This window comes from Cyprinus carpio, chromosome B22 (assembly GCF_018340385.1).
Source record: "Cyprinus carpio isolate SPL01 chromosome B22, ASM1834038v1, whole genome shotgun sequence".
Taxonomy (NCBI): Eukaryota; Metazoa; Chordata; class Actinopteri; order Cypriniformes; family Cyprinidae; genus Cyprinus; species Cyprinus carpio.
Window position 1 is genome coordinate 35,851,322 of NC_056618.1, and position 21,043 is coordinate 35,872,364.

Below are 21,043 nucleotides of genomic sequence, written 5' to 3' on the forward strand. Positions count from 1 at the left end.
TTCGCTCCAACCCTAATTAAACAGACCTGAAGCTAATCAAGGTCTTCAGGATTACTAGAAGTCTACAGGCAGGTGAGTTTGATCAGGGTTGGAGCAGATCTTTGCAGGACAGTAGCCCTCCAAGACCGAGTTTGCCCATCTCTGTGCCTGGGGGTATGTAAACTTATGAGCATAACAGTATCTTCTGTAGCTTCTGAAAGGCAGAATTAAATGAAGAAAACATTGCATGGTCCTGATGGTGCCATTAGAGTTGTAGAATATGTGTGTGTGTCTGTCTGATTGAGAGAGCAGTAATCACTGTCCTGACTCGAGTGTCCATTGCAAGTGTATTCATTATTGTGTTTGTCTTTTGGTTAGTATACATTTTTTATTGTTTCTTTTCAAAATTAATTTAATTTAATGATTAATGATAAACAGTTTATGATTTACCCGAATTGTCTGTGTTTGCAAAAAATATAAAAATATTTGGAGTCCTGTTAAATGTTTGCTGTCTTGCATTTGCTGAAAAATAAAAATTGAGTTTTGTTGATGCCTTGCTGTGTTTATGGCTTTGTTGGCAGTTTTTATAAGCGCATATGACGCATTTTTTGTATAGAAGGCCCATAGCATTTAAAACATATTAAGTGTACAGTAATTTATAGACGTTTACTGAGACATGAGTTGCGTTCAGCCCCGACAAAACGTTGCAAAACGTTTATTTTGCGGAGACTTTACTTCTCATGCACAGGGATGTACGTGGATTTACCGGTGAGTGATATTAACATTTCCGTCCGTGTCTGGGAGTTTATCGCGTTGGTGAGCGGACTGGAAAACTGCCGCACACAAAACAGTCCGTTTCTGACAGTGTCCAGAAGTCAGAAACGCCAGAGCACATAGACAGAAACTGCCGGAAACGATCCATTCACGGGTTTGTGCGCTGACGTGAACAGTCCGGAAACGCACCTTTTCATGCAGTGCACTATTAAAGTCATATTAAAATAAAAAAACTTTGAAATGAAGTGCAGTTTAACATAGAAACTTGTATAGCTACAGAACTTACTGAACATATTAAAGTATTAGACAAACATTTAAGTATCAGTGCTTGAAAATATGATTTCCCTTGTAAAATATGCTCAAAGGGTGTGAGCGTTTTTTCCATCACCTTCTGTCCCTCAGCTGGGAACTCAAAGGGACACTGGACCTCTGCTGTCCACTTATGGGCCTTTGAAACTTTCCCCAGCAGAAGAAGAGGAACATCTGGGATATGTAAGCTTTAAACTTTTCCATCTAAAATATACAGAATGTCCAATAGTACAGCTTATAAAAAATGCTTTATAATAATTCTGAAAGAAACAGTTTAAAAAAATCTGCGTAGCCTCATGTCACTCCAAGCCAACATGTGTTTTTTTTTTGTTGTTGTTTGTTTTTCGATTTATATTATACCATACACAAATTTTTTTAATGTCCAAGTTTATTATTTATATTATACCATACACAAATTCTAAAAGGCTATTCACACTGTCAACCATTCAACAGTATCCAAAACACAACTTGTGAAGTAATGAAATTAGGAGGCTGAACCATTGCTTACCATGATGGCTAAACTGTCAAAGACTTTTGTGACTGAATCTGTGACTTAACTGTTGTTTTAGCCACTGATGGGCTTGGTCACCAAAATTTTGCCAAACGCACTGTTTGCTTATATTTAAAATCAAGTAATTTTCCACACTACAAAAAGAGAAACAGAAATACATTGAGTATTAAAATAAATGCAATGTCATATAAAGAAACAGTGTTAGTTATGAACAATCACACCTTAACACAGGACCAGTGTCAGCAGTTCATCTTGATCAGTGTGTGGACATTTGGACTATACAAAAACAAAATGACAGAGCATAACAGACAGACATCACATACATACATACATACATACATACACATATATTACAGTCAAACCAGAAATTATACAGAAGTGTTTGATATTTTTGGTATATTTTTACTAGTGGGTGCAGGACACTATAGTTCACTTATGTAAGTGAGGATAGCAAAATAAAGTAAACTGTGACATAATTATACCCCAAAATTCATTCTGCATACAGAGGACTACCAGTAAAATTTATAAAATAAAAATTATTCAGACACTTTGAATTGACCATGTTTTGCATAAGTGTTATCTGACATAATTAAGATTAATATTTTTTGACACAGTTTAATTAACAGAGATTTTGTCATTTTATTACCATTTGTTTTAAACTATAGTGAATAAACTGAATTAATGAATGAAATGTATAAGGTCTGAATAAATTTTGGTTTGACTGTGTATATATATATATAATATATATATATATATATATATATATATAGAACCTCTCAAAAACCACATACTCATTAAAGACTAATAAATATAAATTTCATTATATGACAGCATAACAGAAATACATCACATACAAAACTTAAATTAAACACAAATATTTGATAAGTATACAATTTGTGATATTATATACACACATACAGGTCCTTCTCAAAAAATTAGCATATTGTGAAAAAGTTCATTATTTTCCATAATGTAATGATAAAAATTAAACTTTCATATATTTTAGATTCATTGCACACCAGCTGAAATATTTCAGGTCTTTTATTGTTTTAATACTGATGATTTTGGGCATACAGCTCATGAAAACCCAAAATTCCTATCTCAAAAAATTAGCATATTTCATCCGACAAATAAAAGAAAAGTGTTTTTTAATACAAAAAAAGTCAACCTTCAAATAATTATGTTCAGTTATGCACTCAATACTTGGTTGGGAATCCTTTTGCAGAAAATGACTGCTTCAGGGCGGCGTGGCATGGAGGCAATCAGCCTGTGGCACTGCTGAGGTGTTATGGAGGCCCAGGATGCTTCGATAGCGGCCTTAAGCTCATCCCGAGTGTTGGGTCTTGCGTCTCTCAACTTTCTCTTCACAATATCCCACAGATTCTCTATGGGGTTTCAGGTCAGGAGAGTTGGCAGGGCCAATTGAGCACAGTAATACCATGGTCAGTAAACCATTTACCAGTGGTTTTGGCACTGTGGAGCAGGTGCCAGGTCGTGCTGAAAAACGAAATCTTCATCTCCATAAAGCTTTTCAGCAGATGGAAGCATGAAGTGCTCCAAAAATCTCCTGATAGCTAGCTGCATTGACAGGGGGCCTGCCCCCTGATAAAACACAGTGGACCAACACCAGCAGCTGACATGGCACCCCAGACCATCACTGACTGTGGGTACTTGACACTGGACTTCAGGCATTTTGGCATTTCCTTCTCCCCAGTCTTCCTCCAGGACTCTGGCACCTGATTTCCGAATGACATGCAAAATTTGCTTTCATCCGAAAAAAAAAAAGTACTTTGGACCACTGAGCAACAGTCCAGTGCTGCTTCTCTGTAGGCCCAGGTCAGGCGCTTCTGCCACTGTTTCTGGTTCAAAAGCACACGCCTGTGCCACGGTGGCTCTGGATGTTTCTACTCCAGACTCAGTCCACTGCTTCCGCAGGTCCCCCAAGGTCTGGAATCGGTCCTTTTCCCACATCAATCTTCCTCAGGGTCCGGTCACCTCTTCTCGTTTGTGCAGCGTTTTTTTTGCCATACTTTTTCCTTCCCACAGACTTCCCACTGAGGTGCCTTGATACAGCACTCTGGGAACAGTCTATTCGTTCAGAAATTTCTTTCTGTGTCTTACCCTCTCGCTTGAGGGTGTCAATGATGGCCTTCTGGGTTAACCTCTTACCCATGATTGTGGTTTTGAGTAATGAACCAGGCTGGGAGTTTTTTAAAAGCCTCAGGAATCTTTTGCAGGTGTTTAGAGTTAATAGTTGATTCAGATGATTAGGTTAATAGCTCGTTTAGAGAACCTTTTCATGATATGCAAATTTTTTGAGATAGGAATTTTGGGTTTTCATGAGCTGTATGCCAAAATCATCAAAGACCTGAAATATTTCAGTTGGTGTGCAATGAATCTAAAATATATGAAAGTTTAATTTTATCATTACATTATGGAAAATAATGAACTTTTTCACAATATGCTAATTTTTTGAGAAGGACCTGTGTGTATATATATATATATATATATATATATATCTTATATATATATATATATATACAAACCCGGTTCCAAAAAAGTTGGGACACTGTACAAAATTGTGAATAAAAACAGAATGCAATGTGGAAGTTTCAAATTTTCAATATTTTATTCAGAAATAAACATAGATGGACATATCAAATGTTTAAACTGAGAAAATGTATCATTTTAAGGGAAAAATAAGTAGATTTTTAAATTTCATGGCATCAAACACATCTCAAAAAAGTTGGGACAAGGCCATGTGTGGGCATCCCCTCTTCTTTTTATAACAAGTCTGCAAACGTCTGGGGACTGAGGAGACAAGTTGCTCAAGTTTAGGAATAGGAATGTTATCCCATTCTTGTCTAATACAGGCTTCTAGTTGCTCAACTGTCTTAGGTCTTCTTTGTCACATCTTCCTCTTTATGATGCGGCAAATGTTTTCTATGGGTGAAAGATCTTGACTGCAGGCTGGCCATTTCAGTACCCGGATCCTTCTTCTACGCACCCATGATGTTGTAATTGATGCAGTATGTGGTCTGGCATTGTCATGTTGGAAAATGCAAGGTCTGCCCTGAAAGAGACGACATCTGGATGGGAGCATATGTTGTTCTAGAACTTGGATATACCTTTCAGCATTGATGGTGCCTTTCCAGATGTGTAAGCTGCCCATGCCACACACACTCATGCAACCCCATACCATCAGAGATGCAGGCTTCTGAACTGAGCGCTGATAACAACTTGGGTTGTCCTTGTCCTCTTTAGTCCGGATGACATGGCGTCCCAGTTTTCCAAAAAGAACTTCAAATTTTGATTCGTCTGACCACAGAACAGTTTACCACTTTGCCACAGTCCATTGTAAATGACCCTTGGCCCAGAGAAAACGCCTGCGCTTCTGGATCATGTTTAGATATGGCTTCATTTTGACCTATAGAGTTTTAGCCGGCAACTGCGAATGGCACGGTGGATTGTGTTCACCGACAAGGTTTTCTGGAAGTATTCCTGGGGCCCATGTTGTGATTTCCATTACAGCAGCATTCCTGTATGTGATGCAGTGCCGTCTAAGGGCCCGAAGATCACGGGCATACAGTATAGTTTTCTGGCCTTGACCCTTACGCACAGAGATTGTTCCAGATTCTCTGAATCTCTGGATGATATTATGCACTGTAGGTGATGATAACTTCAAACTCTTTGCAATTTTTCTCTGAGAAACTCCTTTCTGATATTGCTCCACTATTTTTCTGTCCCAACTTTTTTGGAATGTGTAGCTCTCATGAAATCCAAAATGAGCCAATATTTGGCATGACATTTCATAATGTTTCACTTTCAACATTTGATATGTTATCTATATTCTATTGTGGATAAAATATAAGTTTATGAGATTTGTAAATTATTCCATTCCTTTTTTACTCACAATTTGTACAGTGTCCCAACTTTTTTGGAATCGGGTTTGTAATATACGATTAGTTTTGGACATTTTGGACTATTCAGATCTGATTAATGATAATTGTTTTATATTATTTTTTAGACTTTTGTAAAGCATTTAATTCTGTAGAACATCAGTTTATCCTTGATACTCTAAAGAAATTTGATTTTGGAATTTTTTTTTTTCTACAGCAATCAAAACCCTTTACAGAAATGGCAACTGTTCTATAAAGTTATTTAATGGTACTTCCCCTAGATTTAATATTTCCAAAGGAATTAGGCAGGGATGCCCAGTATCTCCACACCTTTTTTTGTAAGTAAGTCAGCTTCTTTCCTCTCATATTATATCAAGCCCACTGAGAGGTGTCACTAATGTTGATAGAGGGATAAAAATGACACCATTAGCCGATGACACTACTCTCTTTATTCAAAATGAGAGTCAGATATCTGTGGCAACTGATCTAATTGGTGAATTTTCAAGAGCATCTGGGGTATACTTAAATTTGGCTAAATGTGAGCTTATGGCCATAAAGGAATGTCTCGAAACTAGCTATAATGGTATTCCCTTAAAGAATGAGGTTCAATATATTGGAATATTGATAACCAAAGACCAGAAAAGAAGGTGCTTGCTAAATTTTAGTCCTATTATTGAAAAAACAAAAGTTAAAATCATTGGCTAATAAGAGACCTCTCTTTAAAGGGGTAGAGTTTTAATTACAAAGGCAGAGGGTATTTCTAGACTTATTTATGCAGCAATGGCTTTACATCTTGATAAAAAACTATGTAAAGAAATTGACAAAATATTGATTGACTTAATTTTGAAAAAATAAAATACATTACATAAAGAAGACAGTTATTATGAATTCATATGAAAATGGTGGCTTAAATGTTTTGGACGTTGCTACATTAAATAACACATTTAAGGTTAATTGGCTTAAACAAATTGTTAAAAATCCTAATTCCATTTGGTGTTTTATTCCCTCCCATATTCTATCAAAACTTGGTGGTATACTTTTTTTTTCTTAGCTGTAATTATAATATTGATAAAATACCAGGAAAACTAGCTGAAGGCCTTTTTGTCATGGTCTTTGATCCACAAACACAATCTTTCCCCTCATAGGTGCTATATATGGAACAATAAGAATATATTATATAAACACAAATCGCTTTATCTGAAACACTGGTTTGATAATGGCATCATATTAGTGGATCAGTTATTTAATTTGAATGGTTTTCTTTTACTTATGTTGAGTTTTTGGCACAGTATAAGATTCCTGTTACACCAGGGGACTATGCCAAAGTTTTTGGGGCTATTTCTCCTCAAGTTTGTATGTTATTTAGACATCAGACAAGAATTAACATCCAACAGTGGTCTCTGGCTTATATAATAAGTTCTTATAGAGGTAACATCTGTTTTTCTTTTAAATCACACAACAGTAAGAGCTTTATTTCAACGAGATATTGTGTCTTAATTACAAACAAGGTTAAGGAAGTATCATTCAAAATTATACACAGGATTTACCCAGCCAAACAATACCTAATCAATATTTAATTACAAACAAGGTTAAGGAAGTATCATTCAAAATTATACACAGGATTTACCCAGCCAAACATTATTTGGTAAAAATTTAAATCTGATATTGATTTAGTTGCTCTTTTGTGTCAGTTACCCTGAAACTGTGGTACATCTGTTTTGGCATTGCACTTTTGTAAAACTATTTTGGCAAAATGTATGTGATTTTATTGTGCAAAATATTGATAATCATTTTGTTTTGTTATGGAAATATGTGTTATTTGGTATGTTGGAGAACAACCACAGAAAAACACAGTCACATTTACATGATTAGGAAGGAATTTTTACATGCAAAATTTCATATTCACAAATGCAAGTTCTCATGCAAAAAAAACTGTTTTTTTTTATTTTAGGAATTGAAATGGAGCATTATATTGATACTATAACGATTTTCTATGAAACAAATAGCAATTAAAAACGGTGAAAGGTTTGTAAGCGCTTTAATATTTTTATATAAATCTGTATTTGTATACAAATGTTTGTCTTATACATGTAATTTTGATATTGTTAATTTAAAAAAATAAAATAATAAAATAAATACTTTTTTTTTCACAGTCGCCGAAAAAAAGGTTTTTGAGCTTGAACTTGTTGCCCCTGTTGTAATATTATACAGGATTTCCGGGTAGAGCCGTCGTGTTTACAACAACTACGACCACCTATCATCATCAACAACAACACGCGAAACCTTCATGTTAGAAGAAAGCCGTCGTGTTTACAACTGTGACGAGCGCTTATCAGGATCAACTACACGCTGTATTCTCAAAAGTATATGAAATATTTAAAGTTCCCGGCATAGAATCTTTAAAATACGTCCGAGAGTTTTACACACCGGTCTGTTATTATGGCGACATTTCCACGCCCCTAAATGTGACGATAAATGAAACGAACTGTGATTGGTTGTTGGACATGTCGGTAAAACAGCTTCATGGGCGGGCCTTGGCTAATGAAAAGCTGCCATAGATTCCAGACCTTCAGTCTTCAGCTACGAGAGACTACCTTCATATAAACAACACTCAGAGTACAGACTGTGAGGAAAATACATTCAGGGGTTATATAACTTTAAATAATAAAGAATGAAATTCAATATTAAGGGGAAAAAAACCTTTATGTTTTGTTTTGGACACTTAAACTCCTCCTCGTCAGGTGACTCATGAAAGTGAAACTATTACATCGGGGTCTGTTTTGTCGTATGAGGAAGTAATCTACATTAAGAGAGAAAAACACAGTGAGTAACACGATTTATCAATCATCTTTGATAGCCAAAATCAATCCTGACAGATTTAAAGTGTAGTACAACAATAAGCAGTGTCAGATATTTTGAAAGTAGTTTAAATGACATTAGGAGATAAAACACAGTCTGTAAATCGTCAGATTACACTTTTACTTTCATTTTAACACAGTGCTTGTCTGAATGTGTTTTGCTGTTTGTGAATAATCGGATTTGAGAAAATTAACTGAGATGATTCATAACTGACTCTGTGATCAACATCTGGATCTGCTTTTAGATGAAACCATGGCCTCCAGAATGAATCTCTCTGAAGAACATGACACACAGATAAAGACAGTCAAGAGGTGAGAAAACCTGAAATGTATGGAGACTGATTAGTCTCAAATATAATTCACGCAAAAAACACGATTCACACATGCGTAGTCAATTTCACATGCATGAAACCTAATTCACGTACACACAAAAAAAATTCACGTGCGTGAAAAAAAAAATATATATTCACAAAAAGCAATTCACATGCGCAAAATAAAATTATATATTCATAAAATACATTTCACAAATGCAAAACACAATTCGTAGATATACAACTGTGCACAAAAACCTTTGAATGTTTAAAATGTACAAGTGTCTGAATGTACAAAATCGTCATTTACTACGAATCCACTCGGATTTGTGTGTGTGTGTTTTTGAGACTTTCCTGGCAGAGCTCTCTCTCTTCCCACGTGGGTCTGTGGTACTCTTTAGCCAATCAGATGCGAGCTTACCATTCAACCAATCATATCATAAGCCACCGAGAGTGCATTCAAGGAGCACGATTCTGCGCACCTTTTGCGCAATATGGATTAATTAGAATGGAAATTAAGCCTTTACATCAGTAATCCCATAGACAGTAAAAGAAATGGACACAGCGACCCAATTGGAACTCAGTTGAGACAAGTGAAGCCCATTTTTAGAGATTTTTAGCACTTCCTTTTCTGACGTGCAGACTCAAACTAAGCTTGATGACGTCAGCAACCTGTCTGACAGATGTAAATCTTCTAGTAGCTGTGCGTGCAAACTGCCATCGTTAATCTTGCAGAGACGGCGAGCTTGAGCGGGGAGTTCTTTGGCGTGAGTGAGCAGGAGTAAGTATTCTGATTAATTATTTTGTATAGTATTTTAAAATGTAACGCCAGGGCTTCTATGGGCTTCTCTCTTGACGTCTCCCTGATTGCCTGCGAGCTTCTGAATGCACTCTCGGTGGCTTATGATATGATTGGTGTGAATGGTAAGCTCGCATCTGATTGGCTAAAGAGTACGACAGACCCACGTGGGGAAGAGAGCTCTGCCAGGAAAGTCTCAAAAACACACACACACAAATCCGAGTGGATTCGTAGTAAATGACGATTTGTACATTCAGACACTCGTACATTTTAAACATTCAAAGGTTTTTGTGCACAGTTGTATATCTACGAATTGTGTTTTGCATTTGTGAAATGTATTTTATGAATATATAAATTTTATTTTGCGCATGTGAATTGCTTTTTGTGAAAATATATTTTTTTTCATGCACATGAATTTTTTTTGTGTGTACGTGAATTGGGTTTCATGCTTGTAAAATCCTCATAAAAATGAATAAATCTTAAACATTTACTGAACAAAAACACACACAAACATCTCTCCAAATAAATGTTACACATTTTTAATGCTCAGAAACAATAAATGCACACTACAATAGCATTTTAATTTATAGTCAGATTCAGGGACGTGAATCAGATTTATCTGAACACATGGATGTGTCTGTGAGGAAAAACCAGCTGGATTTTTCAGATCTCTGCAGAGAGGAAGACTATTCTGTTGAGTCCAGGTGAGATATTATGAGTGTCATATTTACTGTAGGTGTGGTGTGTTTATGGATATTTGTCACCAGGTGTTTCTGTTGCTGCTGGATGTTTCTGTGTCTTTATCTATATGTGTGTATGGTCCATTTTATTTCTATAAAATATGAATGAAAAGAGCACATGGGGCAGATTCCTTTTATTCATAGAAAAATAATACTTTAATCTCTTTAACTCTCAAGTAACAACAGACTCCTCAAGTGAAAGATGAACATTGAAGGGAGGTTGAAACAGGAAGGTGTTTCTGTCAGAGCAGAGTGAGATTTTCAGAAACAGTTTGTATTGCTGTTATATTTCAGTCTGTGGCAGAATGAGTCTCCTGAACCCCAGCTGTGTGTCCATGAAGAGTGACTGGTCAATGGATCATCCAATGCAGTTCAGCTCGGGAGACACATCTGCTGATCTGAGGTGTTGTTTAGTTTACAGTATAAGAAATATATACAATATTTATGATATTCATTAATTTACTGATGCGTTTTAAATACATTACTACATGTTTACAAAAGTATTCAATAATTGTTTAACTACAGTCAAAAACATAAAGGACCGCAATCACATACAGCAAAGAAGAACTTAGACTCCATTTTCAAGGTTGGTTTTGTGTGTGTGTGTGTGTGTGTGTGTGTGTGTGTGTGTGTGTGTGTGTCAACAAAAGTATTAAATAAAAGTATTAAAAGTATTAAGAAATGGATAAATCTGTGAAATCCTCTCTGTAATAATCATATTTACTTTCCTACACACACGTAAGATAAGTTGTAGGCCACTATAAAGCAGATCAATGTCCACTAAAGTAGAGAAGATGAATCCATATGTAACCTGACTGCTGCACAAAGATGAACATCAATCTAACAAACAGCCAATCCAGTCCAAACTCTCTCTTTTAACCTCAGTATCTGTAGACGCTGATGTTTTTGCATACAGTGGAAGTTATTAGCAGGTCTGATATAATTCAGTGATGTTTATTAGTATTCATGCTTTAACTCTTGTGTATTGATCCTTTGGTTCACCTTCTCTGTGACTGAATGCAGGTTTATTGTTTGAATATTTACTATGATTTCAGGAGATTGAGCACAAAATCATCTCTGAGTTAAAAAGCTTTAAGAGACTACTGAGTCCAGATTACCCAAAATGCTCTGAAAGAGACGGTTATGATGATGAGGGTCATAGCAGAGTCAGAGAGGGGCTTCTGAAGATCACACTGCTCATCCTGAGGAAGATGAACCAGACAGACCTCGCTAACACACTACAGACCAGTAAGAGCTCTGGATCAGCAGATTATAGCCTGTGTTTTTATTATCAACCTTCTGTCTTCAGTCACTAAAGTTCCTGAATGTCACGACACAATCTAATATCTAACATATCAAACGTAAAAATACATTTCTAACATATTGCTCTGCTGCCAGTAACAACAATTATTTCCTTTGTTCAGAACTGAAACCTGTGTATCAACAAAAACTCAGATCCAGACTACAGGATAAATATCAGAGAATCAGTGAAGGACTGTCCAATCATGGAGACTCAACACGTCTGAATGAGATCTACACAGAGCTCTACATCACAGAGGGAGGCAGTGGAGAGGTCAATAATGAACATGAGGTGAGACAGATTGAGACAGTGTCCAGGAGACCAGAGACACAGGAGACACCAATCAACTGCAATGACATCTTTAAACCCTCACCTGGACAAGACAAACCCATCAGAACTGTGCTGACTAAAGGAGTCGCTGGAACTGGAAAAACAGTCTCTGTGCAGAAGTTCATTCTGGACTGGACTGAAGGAAAAGCCAATCAGGACGTTCATTTCATATTTCCACTTCCTTTCAGGGAGCTGAACTTGATACAGAAAAAACATCTCAGTCTTGTGGATCTTCTAAACCACCTTCACACAGAAACCAAAGAATTAAAGTCAGCAGATTATGAGAACTACAAAGTCATGTTCATATTTGATGGTCTGGATGAGTGTCGACTGCGTCTAGATTTCCAAAACAATCGGAGCTTGTCTGATGTGACAGAATCAGCTTCAGTGGATGTGCTGCTGACCAACCTCATCAAGGGGAACCTACTTCCTTCTGCTCTCCTCTGGATCACCTCTCGACCAGCAGCAGCCAATCAGATCCCTCCTGAGTGTGTCCACCAGGTCACAGAGGTACGAGGATTCAACGACCCTCAGAAGGAGGAATATTTCAGGAAGAGAATAAATGATCCGAGTCTGGCTGATAGAATCGTCACACACATCCGATCATCAAGAAGTCTGTTCATCATGTGTCACATCGTCTTCTGCTGGATTTCAGCCGCTGTTCTGGAGAGGATGATGGGTAAAGCAGAGAGTGCAGAGATCCCCAAGACTCTCACACAGATGTTCACACACTTCCTGATCTTTCAGACCAAACTGAAGACACAGAAGTATGACGGAAAATACGAAATCAATCCTGGTCAGGCTAGAAAGACTATTCTGTCTCTAGGAAAACTGGCTTTTGAACAGCTGGAAAAAGGGAACCTGATCTTCTATGAGAAGGACCTGAAAGAGAGCGGCATTGATGTCAGAGAAGTGTCCGTGTACTCAGGAGTTTGTACCCAGATCTTCAGAGAGGAGTTTGGACTGCAGCTGGGGAAGGTGTTCAGCTTTGTTCATCTGAGTATTCAGGAGTTTCTTGCTGCTTTATTCAAGCTGCTGTCCTTTTCTGAACAAAACACAGGACTGAAGAATGTGCTCAGGTCACCAATGAGCAGTTTACTGAAGAGAGAAGTGGACAAGGCCTTACAGAGTGAGAACGGACGCTGGGATCTTTTCCTCCGGTTCCTTCTCGGTCTCTCACTAGAGTCTAATCAGACTCTCTTACAAGGCCTCCTGAGAAAGACAGTAAGCAGCTCTGATATCAATCAGGAAACAGCTGCATACATCAAACAGAAGATCAGGGAGAATCCCTCTCCAGAGAAATCCATCAATCTATTTCACTGTCTGAATGAACTGAATGATCGTTCACTAGAGCAGGAATTACAAACATACCTGAACAGAAGAGGTAACCGTCGTCTCTCTGGAGTCTCTCTGTCTGCTGCTCAGTGGTCAGCTCTGGTGTTTGTGCTGTTGAACTCAGATGAAGAGCTGGATGAGTTTAATCTGTGGAAATATTATCCATCAGAAGAATGTCTTCTGAGGCTGCTGCCAGTGATCAAAGCATCTAGAAAGATTGAGTGAGTATTTTACAGTGTCTCTGTTTTATTGACTTTATTTTATACAGTAGGTCTGTGTTTCTCTACACTGTTTCTGTATTTTGAGGTCTTTCTTATTTGACACACTCAGCTCAGATCACAGATGGCTCTACTAATGATCTGATGAAGTTGAATCAAGTGTGTTTGATAAGAGAGATTCATCCAAAACTGTGCAAAGTTGAGGTTCCTTCAGGAACAGGGTTGTGACTCTGATTTTACAAATATTGGATTGAGATCATCATCAATCACTTAAAAGTTGCATTCAGGTTTGTTGGGATAAATGAAAATAATTCAATTTCAATCTAATAATTCATAAGTATAATAATCCTTTTTTAATTAAATTAAATTATTAGACAAAATGTTTCTTAGTAAAACTGAGGAAAAAGTAAAAGATCTTTACTCAAAGCCACTCGAGAAACAACAGATGCATGTAATCATGTGACAGACATTTATGGTGCTGCCTTTTTACTCTTTATTTTTTTTTTTTCAGAAAAATGTGTTTAAAAAAATATAAATATATTAACATGGATAAGGGATAGCTTGTATAATTTCATGACACTTTGTTTGTACATCAGATATACATGTGCAGAAAGTCTTCAATAACATTAACCATGTTTAATTTGACAACATTCAGTACTTTCTTGAATTAGTAAACTATTGTCTGGTCAATAAGACTGAGCCTCAAATCATCTGATGAATGAAAAAAATAACCTATACAACACTAACAGTTTACACAACGTCCTACAAATATGTATATACAACATTAACAGTTTACACAACTTTCCAGGAGTAAGGACTCATTTGGCATCAAGTGAGACTCCAGCTGGACATTTATTGTAATCTTGACTAACTTGTAACCTTTATTAACAAGTGTTTGTACAGCACGAGTTGATCTTTGATTGACCAATCAGCAGAAAGATGTGTTTCATGTCCACCTACATGTGGAGATCAAATATTAACCATTTTCTATCCTGAAAAAATATATGGAAAAAATCAAGGCAAATTCTTTGTGTACATATATAATGAAAAAGGTGCTGCTTTCTCATTTTCTATCCATCTATTTCTATTCTTTTTTTCTTTATATATAGAATCCTATTTTTTCTGTTTTCAGTATTAAATCAGGAAAACAAATGATCACAATGTACTCGGTCTGTACAGCTCCACTATAAGCAGACTGAATACAAATAAAATACAAAATCTTCTTCAGTATTTAAGGCTAAGACTCCAGTAGTTTGGGAATATTTTTGTTCTGTTTGTTGGGTGAAATCTGAAGTAATTTCAGTTTGAGTCTGAAGTCTATTTAAATGGGACTTGACTCTGAGTCACTCTCTGTGTCTGGTTTAATAATTGATATCTATAATATGTTATTACATCTGTGTTTTTCAGCAATTATATTGGACACATGATTCAAGCTCTAATAACTCATTTTTAATCTTCTGTATATTCTCTGCAGTCTCTCCTACTGTTGTATTACACAGAAAGGCTGTGCTGCTCTGAGTTCAGCTCTGAGATCAAACCCCTCACACCTGACAGAACAACTGAATCTGAACAATAATAAACCAGGAGATTCAGGAGTGACACTGCTCTCTGCTCTACTGGAGGATCCACATTGTAAACTACAGAAACTACAGTGAGTCCCATCACATCTCAGTAACTGTAAGGTTTGGAGTAAAAAAGTAAAAACTCAGATGTGTGTCTATAGAAGTGGATTTGTTTTCTGCCTTCTCACCCTCAGTTCAGACCCTTTTAAACTCTCAAGCATTGAGACAAATTTGGGCAAAAACCAACCCAAAAACAAAAAACAAAAAAAAAAACAACTCCTTGATTTGTCCTTTGTGGACAAAAATGGACACCCATAGGAAATGAATGGGAAATACACACAAACCCATGTACAAACCACTGAATGAGGAAATAACAGTGAGGTTTTTATTTTTAATTTTTGTCAAATAAAAACATTCACTCACACAAAGAACTGAATGAGCCACTGAGCACACACACACACACACAAGACACATTTTTAGGTCAAAAAAACAAAACAAAAACAAAAACATTAAAATAATACAGAATAAATATATAACTCATTGTTACGAACCGCTAGGGGTCAGCCGTAAACAGGAAAAGGAAGAGAGTCTCAGAACCAGAGAGATGTTGAATAAGAATTTATTAACAAGTTGGGGTTTAGCGTCGGGGCAGACAAGGCCAAAATAACAAACAAAAATTCTCTTTTTTAAACCCTCTACACTTCCTAAATCAAAATTAAAAAAAAGAAAAAAAAGAAAATACAGTTTCAACTTACCGGACTCCCTAAACCAAAACAAAGTGAAAAGTGACTTCAAAATAAAATGGCGTCTAATCCCTTATACCCCTTAACTTAACCAAAATGATTTACAAAATATTTACAAGAGATATGTACAAGTTAACAACCAACAATTACAGTCGGTATCCAAAATCATAGTCAATCAGGCTTGGGTCGAGTTGACAAGGAATATCACAGAATGGATCGTCACCAGTTTTATTAAAATGCTACACATTTAGCCCTATGTGACGTCTGTTTTTATATTGTTTATCAACAGTATACATTTTTATATTGTTTGGATTAACTAGCCGAGTAGACAGATAAGAATGTTTCTTCATAACCCATTCTGAAAATAAGTAAATATTGTTAGCTGATGCTAACTGTCTAGCTAACAAGCTTGCTGGTGCTAGGTTGAGGTAATTTTTAGAGTCCAAGTAAGGAATAATTGAATTATATTCCATTATATTTCATTCATTTCAATTAAAATCTATTTTCACCTCTCATGCCTTGGGTGAGGGGGCGGGAGAGTCAGAGTGAGCGCCGGCCCTGACTCACAATAGTGATTTAAGTACAAAAACCGGACGATTCCCTTTAAATAAATCATTGGATCGATGTCTTGAGGTGTGGTAACCGTAGTATAAGCAGAATAATTGATGACGGGCCGTTGAATTATTAGAAAAATAATGCACACCCAAGGTGGTGATGCGGCCACGACGCGAAGCGGAGTGTGAATTATCTTCCTCAATTCTAATTTCTACTTCAGTTTCGTTTGGAAGTTGGTCATCACGGCATCTGCCAAGAAAGAAAAAAAATAAGCCACGATAAAAGGCTTTTGGACATCATCATGTTTTACTTTAATTATATCAATTGCGACAGAGTGTCTTTCTATTTTTCTTTGATGATAGGCCTTGGTAATATAGAGCTGACATATATAGTCTCAGTATATACAGATTTGGAAAACATATTTATATCAATACAGACTGATGTCATAAAGGAAAGACATTAAATCGTTAAGCCTAAAGACAGACATAAGCTCTCTGAGCAATGATTTACATGCAAACACACACACATACCTGTAATGACCGAGAACAGAGTGGTCTTCTGCAGTGTACCACCCTCCTTCATGTTAAAGTAGACATAAGAAAGTTGTTTTGCAAAACCCATAAAACATAAAAAAAGGTTAACAATTGGTAACAAATACTGACCTCAGTTTTAAGCCAGTCTCTCCACTGAGCCATATCTGTACTAAACAATACACACACACACAAAAACAGAATTAGTCAACACTGTGCATAACAACAAGAAAACTGGTCTAGCTACTTTTATTCCTGATCCTTGTGTGGTGTTGAATATGGTGTTTTGTTCTGCATATTTATTGCTGTGCTTTGTTCACTGTATAATTATCAATAAAACTTATAGTGCATTTTAAATCAAGAACGTGGATCACATCACCTCCAGTTCTGAGGTATTTATACTGACTTCCTGTCTGTAAAAAGCATGTACTTTACAACATAATATGCTAGATTTATAAGCACTGAAAGTTTCAGGGCCTCTCAGCTCTGCTTTCTGTCCCCAGTGACAAAACTACATTTGGAGAATGAGGATTCAGTTTTTGTATGGAACAAACTGCCAGAAGCCGAAAGACTCTACTATTTGCGTCTAATAATTTCTGTGAATTATTAATCTCTCACATTGCACTTATTTCAGGGTGTTCAGAGGTATGTAAATGCATAAAGTTGACCGAGGAATATGACTGGTACAACATTTTATGCCTTCCACAGGTCGATATAAATCATTTAGACCATGTATCTTTGTGATTGCCATCGGGATATGAAGAGACTTAACATAACATAACATAACACAACATAACACAAAGTGCTTTTGAACCAAATCCCTTGCCTTTGAGATAACCACAGAATGGCTTACTCTACCCTGCTATCTGCTATAATTTCATGGTCCCTACAAGATATCAAATGTAGAATGGCAACATGTCAAAGAGATAACACAGATACTTACAAGAAAAAAAAAAAAAAACTAAAAATGTCCTTATTTCTGTTGTCTGTCTGTTGATTGTCAGCGTTGTTGCTCACGCGTCCTTCTCCTCCTGCGGCTTTTGATCACATTTTGCTCTTCAAAAAAAGCTCATGGCGCCGGCGGTATTGTTTATCGCGAGATCTGGCTGAATTCTCTACCAACTTCCAAGTCCTCTGCGTTGGCAGTGGCCATGTCCTCAGTAGGGCAAATTGCCATCTACAGGTTGGGATATGTAATTGCATATTTGATTTAACAAGTAAAAAAAATCTAATCAGGAAATGTAATGTGTGACAGCAAAAAAAATGCAAATTAAAACTTGCCAAAAAATTACTTGGTTGTTATGATGTCATGCATCCCACAAGCTGTAAATGTAAACAGTTTTAGACTAGCTGGTGCAAAAATAGGGCTATAGCCAAGTCGTTGAAATTAGACCACAGATTGCCTTGATTTCACTCATACACAGCCTGTCCAATTCAGGGATAAATCGTGGCTACAGATGTCACGAAATAACACTTATTGTCTAGATCAGTGGTTCCCAAAGTGGAAAAAAAAAATCCCTACATTTCAAAAGTTTGGTATCAGCAAAAAATGATTTACAGCTGTTTGAAATCATAGTAATATTTTACAAATTTTACAGTATTTTTGATCAAATAAATGTAGCTTAGGTGAACAGAAGAGACTTCTTTCAGAAACCATTATTAATTCTTACTGACGTTTTAACGCTAGTGTAAACAATAACAATATTAATATTATTATTATTTGTAAAATTAGTTATAAAATTACAATTAGTTAGTGCTTAATTTTTCCATAAAAGGCCTCATTTTCATCATGCAATTTTTTTTTTTTTGATTTCACCCATATGGCTGCAATGTGGTTATTTTACTAATTCTCTGTTTTTAATTATGCTAAATATTCTTTGCCAGTAATGATCTAGTTTGGCTAATATTTAGACACTTTTGTTTTGTACTTGAAAGCCTAACTGTGATTTTGCTAATAAGTCAATTTCCTGCTACTATCATTACATCTCAACTGGACAAATTAACACTTGACTAATTTTTCTAGTCAGGTGTGACACCTTTTACATCTTTTAATGGTAAATTACTTTTACAGTCTCACTCTCCTTCCAGCTCTTACATGTCTGTGCTGTTTCCTCTCAAGTTAAACCAGGGAAGGCCTCAGAAGCTTTTTTTCTTTGATGTAGTTCAGCTTTTCTGAAAGAAGAAAGCCTTTGAGTGAAACACAAATCGATGGAGCCACTCACTATAAATGACTCCTTAACGCCCTATAATATGCAGGCATCTCCATTTCAAAGCTTGTCCCCTGGTTTTTACTCTTGGTTCTGTAGTCTCTGAGGATAATGGAATCAAACACAGACCTTGATGTTTCCTGCACACTTCGGCATGTCTACTCAAAGTCGCTGTTTTCAGGTGCTTTGCTAACCTGCGGACCGAGGGCCGTGATGCAATCGCTGAAGTCTGTATCCGGTTGCACGCTTGTTGTTATTGAGTTATGAAGCTGCAACAGAAGATTTGTTTCCTTGAATCCAAAATTTGAGGCAGGTGCTGAAAGATTTGAGTGTGGTTGATGCTGCTGTAATCCAGGACCCTCGTCTGAGTTTTGTAGCGCAGGTCTTTCCCAGTAGTAAAAGACAGACGGCAGTGTGTTTGGAGGTGCGCATCATCAGACAGGTGTGGGAAAGTCATTATTCAGTTTGTGGCGGGAAGGAAGAGGGTGTTTGGTTCTCCCCCCGGCGCAGGGGGCGCGAGATGATTCTAGAAAAAAAAAAGTGGAAAAAATATATAGGCCCGATAGATTTTTGTTGCAATTAATTTAACCCTTTCGCCCCCCACGTAACGATCACACCCGTGTGAGCAGTCTAGGCTGGTCCCCTGGAGTGTACGATCACACCCCGGTCGGTGCATGACGTTGAAATTCCAAATGTGCTCTCGCGCGTTGGCTGGCGCTGAGCCAGAGACAGGCCGCGCTCAGAGCTGTCATCACAACTTTTCAGTGTTTTCCACCACATAATGTTTATTTTAGGTTTTCAGACATATAAGTACTAAAAAAAAACAATACATTTTTGAGTTTGTAAAATACACACTGATGTCAAAGGAAGAGGCAATAATAATCCTTTCCCATTATAATTAGACACATTTTATTCATATCAGATACACATTGTGTAAGTAACTTTAAAGTTTACTCTATTATTCTCCCCAGTTCAGCGCCCCTTACTTTTATGTCTTTCGGAGAAAGTGGATGAATTCACGTGTTGTAAATCCAACAGATCCGATTCTTCTGAACTGCGTCTGCGGCAACAAACTAAGATGGCGGCGCCCATTGCGCATACAGCTCAACTAACGCATAGTTATAAAGGTGGAAACAACAAACACGGCACCACTTGCATATATTGGACAATCGGAATATCACCGCTATTTCATGCCATATCTAACAAATTTGTGAATATTTTTGAATAAAAAAGGAAAAATGACAAAAGCAGATCATCATTCATTCAGCTCTGTTGTTGCTTGCTGCGGTATGTCACGTGACAAGCAATGACGCGCACCATGGAAACCATAAAGTGACACATTCTAAATAACGTTCGCCTTGAAAAACTCACCGCGTGGGGTCAGCCATAATATTTTAAACTTACGAAAATGTGAAAAGGGTTTATTCAATACTTAATAAATGGTGTTTGCAGAGTCTGATACCAAAAAAAAAAATATTATAAAATATTATATATAGATATATATATATTTATTTTTTTAAATATATATATATATATATATCTATATATATTATAATTTTTTTTTTTTTTGCAGTTTGTAATTTTGTCCCACCAACATTACGAGATTACGTCAGCGTCAATCACAATCACGTTACGTACGTACATCACGCGCAGCAACAACACCGTACGAACAATCATTATCAGCATGACACAGAAATGCTTTACCCCGTAGTAGTCAGTAATTGTGCTGCCACCGATGAAGCGTCGGATGAAGCGCGACGGTGTGGTGAGCCGCTCAGACCTACTCGACTGAGTTCCCGGTGCGCCAATCATGAACGAGTCTCACACCCAACAGCTGCCATGCAGCTACGATAAGAACATGGAACTGCATTGGGAGTCCGTGCGGCTCGGGCCTAATTGTAACGCCAAGGGAGATTTTCAGCACGTAGAACAATAAAAGATACTTTGTGTGCTTGGAACTGGGCAGAAAATCGATTTGCGGTACAGGCTCACGCGACGGGAGGGGGGTTTGTTTGTTGTTAGTTAGATGTGGCACTTTTAGGGTTTCATGGTGACGCGTCGGTGCTTGGCAAAACATTACAGA

General features: G+C 36.9%; 1 protein-coding gene across 1 annotated transcript; it reads left to right on the top strand.

Annotated features, from left to right (window-relative positions):
- The first annotated feature begins 8,493 nt into the window (after positions 1-8,493).
- Positions 8,494-15,018, top strand: LOC109069441 (NLR family CARD domain-containing protein 3-like). The gene is made up of 6 exons (XM_042749581.1): positions 8,494-8,642; positions 10,452-10,583; positions 10,706-10,766; positions 11,236-11,428; positions 11,605-13,366; positions 14,838-15,018. The coding sequence occupies exons 1-6, from the start codon at positions 8,584-8,586 to the stop codon at positions 15,016-15,018; spliced, it is 2,388 nt and encodes a 795-aa protein (XP_042605515.1). The 5' UTR covers positions 8,494-8,583.
- Positions 15,019-21,043: the final 6,025 nt, after the last annotated feature.

Coding starts and splice junctions, on each gene's coding strand:
- LOC109069441 (XM_042749581.1), top strand. CDS start 8,584: ATGGCCTCCAGAATGAATCTCTCTGAAGAACATGACACACAGATAAAG. Junction 11,429..11,604: donor CGCTAACACACTACAGACCA/GTAAGAGCTCTG, acceptor TCCTTTGTTCAG/AACTGAAACCTGTGTATCAA. Junction 13,367..14,837: donor AAAGCATCTAGAAAGATTGA/GTGAGTATTTTA, acceptor TATTCTCTGCAG/TCTCTCCTACTGTTGTATTA.